This window comes from Procambarus clarkii, chromosome 2 (assembly GCF_040958095.1).
Source record: "Procambarus clarkii isolate CNS0578487 chromosome 2, FALCON_Pclarkii_2.0, whole genome shotgun sequence".
Classification (NCBI taxonomy): Eukaryota; Metazoa; Arthropoda; class Malacostraca; order Decapoda; family Cambaridae; genus Procambarus; species Procambarus clarkii.
The window spans coordinates 56944981-56951905 of NC_091151.1; the positions used below are offsets into that span (position 1 = coordinate 56944981).

General features: G+C 49.6%; 1 protein-coding gene across 1 annotated transcript; it reads right to left on the bottom strand.

The window, feature by feature from the left end:
* Window positions 1-4049: 4049 nt before the first annotated feature.
* Window positions 4050-5403, bottom strand: LOC138366724 (collagen alpha-2(I) chain-like). The gene is made up of 2 exons (XM_069328002.1): window positions 5320-5403; window positions 4050-4958 (listed from the first exon to the last, which is right to left on the bottom strand). The coding sequence occupies exons 1-2, from the start codon at window positions 5401-5403 to the stop codon at window positions 4050-4052; spliced, it is 993 nt and encodes a 330-aa protein (XP_069184103.1).
* Window positions 5404-6925: the final 1522 nt, after the last annotated feature.

Here is a 6925-nt window from a genome sequence, read left to right on the forward strand (position 1 = left end):
CCTCTGGGACCCCTTCCATTTCCACTCGATTGGGAGAGTTGAACTGTGCATTATTCTATATCTTGAGGTTATCTTGAGATGATTTCGGGGCTTTTTTTAGTGTCCCCGCGGTCCGGTCCTCGACCAGGCCTCCACCCACAGGAAGCAGCCCGTGACAGCTGACTAACACCCAGGTACCTATTTTTACTGCTAGGTAACAGGGGCATAGGGTGAAAGAAACTTTTGCCCATTGTTTCTCGCCGGCGCCTGAGATCGAACCCAGGACCACAGGATCACAAGTACAGTGTGCTGTCCGCTCGGCCGACCGGCTCCCTATATTGGCAAACACTTTGGGTCATTGCCAAGCAACTGCCAGCAACGGGGTGTGGAGGCATCAACTGGGTGTGGAGGCAGCAAATGGGTGTGGAGCTAGCAACTGGGTGTGGAGGCAGCAAATGGGTGTGGAGCTAGCAACTGGGTGTGGGGACAGCAACTGGGTGTGGAGCCAGCAACTGGGTGTGGAGCCAGCAACTGGGTGTGGAGGCAGCAAATGGGTGTGGAGCTAGCAACTTGGTGTGGAGGCAGCAACTGGGTGTGGAGGCAGCAAATGGGTGTGGAGCTAGCAACTTGGTGTGGAGCCAGCAACTGGGTGTGGAGCCAGCAACTGGGTGTGGAGGCAGCAACTGGGTGTGGAGCCAGCAACTGGGTGTGGAACCAGCAACTAGATGTGGAGGCAGCAACTGGGTGTGGGGACAGCAACTGGGTGTGCAGCCAGCAACTGGGTGTGGAGCCATCAACTGGGTGTGGAGCCAGCAACTGGGTGTGGAGCCATCAACTGGGTGTGGAGCCAGCAACTGGGTGTGGAGCCAGCAACTGGGTGTGGAGGCATCAACTGGGTGTGGAGCCAGCAACTGGGTGTGGAGCCAGCAACTGGGTGTGGAGGCATCAACTGGGTGTGGAGCCAGCAACTAGGTGTGGAGGCAGCAACTGGGTGTGGGGACAGCAACTGGGTGTGGAGCCATCAATTGGGTGTGGAGCCAGTCCTCCATATAACGTTGTTAGTTTCTTGATTATCCATGTTTCAGTGCTGAGGTGATGTCGGTCTGTGAGGATGTCGAGGTGTTGTTCAATGCGAGTACGGAGACTTTCGTCGATGTTGCTGTTTCTCCATTCGTTTGTAGCATGAAGTAGTTGCGTTTTGTTGTCTTTGATTTCATTTTCTGCCTCGTATATCTGATCACGAATCAGATCTTGGCGATATTTAATCTTGAAGGCTTGATTCCCTTCAAGCCAATCAAGCTTGATTGTTATATGGAGGACCTATGGCAATTCCACGACCAAGAGATGGCTTCCTGAACCTTGCAGGAATCAACCTCACTGAGGACCAAGTCACTCTCCTAAATCTGGGTATAAACTGTCACGTTATGTCCAGACCGAGTGAGATGGCCCGGAAAGTGGAGTTGGAGATTCTGTTGGACGACATATTCGACCTCGAGACACAAAAGAAGGTCACCACCAAAGATACCTTACAAGCAGATCTTATTGCGGAAGGAGGAAAGAATCGAGGCAACTACAGAAGCACCATACTGTCTCCCGAGCTCAAAGCGGCAGCTAAGAGCCTTCGTGAGAACAAGGAGATAGTTGTCAGGAGAGGTGACAAGTCGCCAATATACGTCATTCTTAAAAAAGACGAATATCTGGCGAAAATGAACCTCATACTCTCTGACCAAACTAAATTCCAAAGGGTAACGAAGGACACTACAGCCGAATTGAAAGCAAAGGTCAACACATTGATCGAAACTATGAACGCCAAGAAATCCGGACTCCACCAGCCAAAGATTATTGGGGAATATAAACATGGATATGCATATGGAAATGCCAAGTCACACAAGCCTGGAAACCCACTTTGGCCAATCATCAGCCAGATACCCACACCCACGTACAGACTGGCGAAACGACTCAATGGCTTGCTGACTCCTTATGTCCCTTGCGCCTTCAGCCTGAAGTCTCCAAAGGAATTTGTTGACTTACTGCGGGGAACACGGGCCACAGGAATAAGAGCCTCGTTGGACGTAGAATCGTTGTTCACTAACGTACCAGTGGACAAGACAATCGGGATGATAGCCGACAGAGTGTATCGTGATCCAGCCTGTACTCCTCTAGACATACCAGAAAATATTCTGAGGAAACTACTCCAAGCTTGTACTAAAGAGGCACCCTTCTTGAGCCCGGATGGGCACATGTATAAGCAAGTAGATGGGGTCGCCATGGGTTCTCCCCTAGGTGTCCTGTTTGCAAACTTCTACATGGGTACCATCGAGCAAAAAGTCTTAGTCGACATGAACTTGAAACCGGCCATATACTGCAGGTATGTTGACGACATTTTTACACAGGTACCTGATGTCAGACATCTGCAGGAGTTGAAGGAGGCATTTGAGCGGAGTTCCGTGCTGCGTTTCACTTACGAGATGGAAAAGGATGGAAAGCTGCCCTTTCTAGATGTAATAGTCATGGAAAAGAGCGGAGGTTTCCACACTGCAGTCTACACTAAGGAAACGAACATAGGAATGTGCCTAAATGCCAAAAGCGACTGCCCAGATAGGTACAAGAGGAGTGTTGTTAACGCATATGTCGACCGTGCTCTCAGCCACAGCTCAGAATGGAAGCAAGTCGATGAAGAACTCTGTAGGGTAAGGCAGGTCCTAGTCAACAACGGCTTCTCCAATGGTTTTGTGGAAGACATCATAAGAAGGAAAGTGAAACGCCATGCAGCCTCTGAAGAGACAACCAACACAACACCTATACCCCCTATTAGACTATTTTACAGGAACTTCTTTTCCACAGCTCATAAAACGGAGGAAAGGGTCCTGAAAGATATTGTTAATAGAAACGTTAACCCTACAGACAAAAAACAGAGGATACAACTGACGATTTACTATAAAACCAGAAAAACGGCCAGCCTACTCATGAGAAACTCTCCAGACACAAAACAGAACGCTTTAAAAGAGACTAACGTCGTCTATGCCTTCAAATGCCCACTTGGGGATTGTAAGCTCCAAAAAACCCAGTATATAGGCAAGACAACAACATCTCTTTCTAGGCGTTTAACGATGCATAAGCAACAGGGCTCCATTAAGGAACATATAATCTCTTCCCATAACCAAACCATCGCCAGAGAAATCCTAGTAAACAACACAGAAATCATCGATAGATACAGCGATAGCAGGCGGCTAGACGTTTGCGAGGCACTACACATCAAGAAGTCAACACCAGCAATCAACAGCCAATTATTGCACAACTATATTCTACCCACCTCAAGACTCCGCTCCAATATAGAAGCATCAAGAAATATGGACCAATAGGCTTTCTACAAACACTTCTATTAATACCCATTGTTTCTGTTCTGTCTTGTGTTGATACTTTTAATACCCTATTAATATCCCCTCTTGTTCTGTCTTGGGTTAATGCCACATCACCCCTCCCACCTCACTCAAATGTAGATATAAAATCAGAGATACGTAAGTTCTAATCAGTTGTGTATTTGTGAAGTCTTTGAAAATGTAATAAGTTTTACGAAACGCGCCCGTGTCGAGTCAGACTAAAAATAAAAATGAATTTTGGAGAAGTGATTTTTGATTTACCTCCAACAGTGAAGCGTAATGTACGAAAGATTGAGAAAATTCGTGTTAGAATTATTAATCTTACTTTTTCGGTCATATTTAATAATATATGTCTACAGGAAAGACTGCTACCAAAATATACTAATATATATATATATATATATATATATATATATATATATATATATATATATATATATATATATATATATATATATATATATATATATATATATATATATATACATGTAATCTGGGGACCATTTAGCACAGCTGGTCGCCACTGGTCGCCACTGGTCGCCACTGGTCGCCGCTGTCGCCACTGGTTGCCGCTGTCGCCACTGGTCGCCACTGGTCGCCACTGGTTGCCGCTGTCGCCACTGGTCGCCGCTAGTCGCCACTGGTCGCCACTGGTCGCCGCTGGTCGCCGCTAGTCGCCAGTGGTCGCCGCTAGTCGTCGCTGGTCACCGCTGGTCGCCGCTGTCCCCACTGGTCCCCGCTGTCCCCACTGGTCGCCGCTGTCCCCACTGGTCCCCACTGGTCGCCACTGGTCACCGCTGTCCCCACTGGTCGCCGCTGTCCCCACTGGTCGCCGCTGTCCCCACTGGTCCCCGCTGTTGCCATTGGTCCCCACTGGTCCCCGCTGTCGCCACTGGTCCCCGCTGTCGCCACTGGTCCCCGCTGTCCCCACTGGTCCCCGCTGTCCCCACTGGTCCCCGCTGTCGCCACTGGTCGCCACTGGTCGCCACTGGTCCCCGCTGTCGCCACTGGTCGCCACTGGTCGCCGCTGTCCCCACTGGTCCCTGCTGTCGCCACTGGTCCCTGCTCTCCCCACTGGTCCCTGCTGTCGCCACTGGTCCCTGCTGTCGCCACTGGTCCCTGCTGTCGCCACTGGTCCCCGCTGTCCCCACTGGTCGCCACTGGTCGCCGCTGTCCCCACTGGTCCCTGCTGTCGCCACTGGTCCCTGCTCTCCCCACTGGTCCCTGCTGTCCCCACTGGTCCCTGCTGTCCCCACTGGTCCCTGCTGTCGCCACTGGTCCCCGCTGTCCCCACTGGTCGCCACTGGTCCCCGCTGTCCCCACTGGTCCCCGCTGTCGCCACTGGTCCCCGCTGTTGCCACTGGTCGCCACTGGTCCCCGCTGTCGCCACTGGTCGCCACTGGTCGCCGCTGTCCCCACTGGTCCCTGCTGTCGCCACTGGTCGCCGCTGTCCCCACTGGTCCCTGCTGTCGCCACTGGTCCCCGCTGTCGCCACTGGTCCCCGCTGTCCCTACTGGTCCCCGCTGTTGCCACTGGTCCCCGCTGTCCCCACTGGTCCCCGCTGTCGCCACTGGTCCCCGCTGTCCCCACTGGTCCCCGCTGTCGCCACTGGTCCCCGCTGTCCCCACTGGTCGCCACTGGTCACCGCTGGTCGCCACCGGTCGCCGCTGTCGCCACTAGTCCCCGCTGTCGCCACTGGTCGCCGCTGTTCCCACTGGTCCCCGCTGTCGCCACTGGTCCCCGCTGTCGCCACTGGTCCCCGCTGTCCCCACTGGTCCCCGCTGTCGCCACTGGTCGCCACTGGTCGTTACTGGTCACCTCTGGTTGCCACCTGTCGCCGCTGACGCCACTAGTCGCCGCTGTTGCCACTGGTCGACGCTGGACTCTTCATCAACAGGTCAGGTACTCCGACCACTTCACCAGAGATCGTCTATAAGTGTTGGTTGGTCATGGAACTTACCTGCACAATTTCCATTAACAAGCAACCCCCGACGACACTCGTGGCGTGTTCTGAGCCCGGGTATTTCATCACATCTCTGAACATGGTTGGGTCTCACTGAGTACATGAACAACAGCACTCATAGCCGGTCGCAGGTGTAGTGGTCAAAATACCAGTGTTGTTCGTGGAGGAGACATATAGCGGCCGGGATTCGAATCTTCCGAGGGTTATAGAGGAAAAGTGATATCTGTACTTGGGGACCGTTCAATCTTTGCTCGCAAGTGTACTGAAGGGTAGGAAACTATTGGGGGAAAGCGCCAAGCCATTACGACTATATAGCACTGAGAAGAGATCAGGATAAGGATTTGGGATGGGACGGGGGATTAGCAATGTTGCCTAGCCACCTGGACGGTCGAGGATTGAACGTGAACCTGCAGGAAGCGAAACCGTCGCTCTACCGTCCAGCCCTAGAGTGCGACCTTAGCATCTTCACTATACACTCTCTACTGTAGCTATGTTTACTACACACACCTAGTGTTACGATATATCTTAACAACACACCGTCTTCGTCAGAGTAACCAACAGATTGTGCTCGGAATGCAAATCCATCATCTAGGCATGCATTATAAATGTCAATATATGAATGCATATATAAATATATTCAGTCACGAAATACATATGAACTTTGGGCAGAACATTTCAGATCCACTGAATTCGCGAAAGGAGTGCATATAGGCTGCTCCTTTCCATGGGGATAATGGGTGTCGATCCCAATCACCCTATGCTAATCAATATGCTAAGGTGTACGAGGCTACCACCAAGTTTATAATTTTAAACCTTGGACAAAAAAACCGACAAACATACAAACAATGAAACATTCTGTTACATATAAATAATATTTACTGGGAATGATATAGAAAACTATATATTTGACTAAAGCCAACTGACAGCTGAAGGTCAGTACTATTTATATATCAGGGGAATTAAATGTTAACATCTGCAATGTGACGTTTAAATGAAAATACATGTATACGTGGGAGGAATTATTTGGATGAAAATTATTAGTTTATTAGAAGAACAATAAAGGGGAGAGAGAAGCCGTAAAATGAGGTTGAAATGCATGCAGCAGGGCAGCGGAGAAACCTACGAAATAACAATAATTATAGGAGCAGCAAATGGTTGGGGGAGAGTAATTTAGATCCTGTCATCTGCACTCTTATTACCAAATTATGCCTAAACTACTCGAGTCTGTGTGGCACTGAATCCAAGAATCAATAACAGTGTTACATCACTCATGCCCCGTCCATTCACACAGGTGTGGTGTTCATTGCAATAAACGTGTACGGAATTACATCACTCGGCTTCCTTGCTACAGTTTGTGGTACTGACTCAGAGGTGAATACTGTATTACCTCACTATTCCCTCTCATCCACCGAGTGAGTTGTACTGACTTCTAGAGGTGAATACTGTATTACTGCCATTCTCAAAGGAGGTGATAGTTGATAGATGAGGAAAGGGGATATATTACTGTCATATAAGCGGACTTTTCTTAAATAATTATTCTAGAAATATTATTCATTAATTAAAATATACAGAGTTGCCTTTTATCCTACTTATTTAACTATTT

Coding starts and splice junctions, on each gene's coding strand:
- LOC138366724 (XM_069328002.1), bottom strand. CDS start 5,403: ATGTTCAGAGATGTGATGAAATACCCGGGCTCAGAACACGCCACGAGT. Junction 4,959..5,319: donor TGTTAATGGAAATTGTGCAG/GTAAGTTCCATG, acceptor CAGTGGCGACAG/CGGGGACCAGTGGGGACAGC.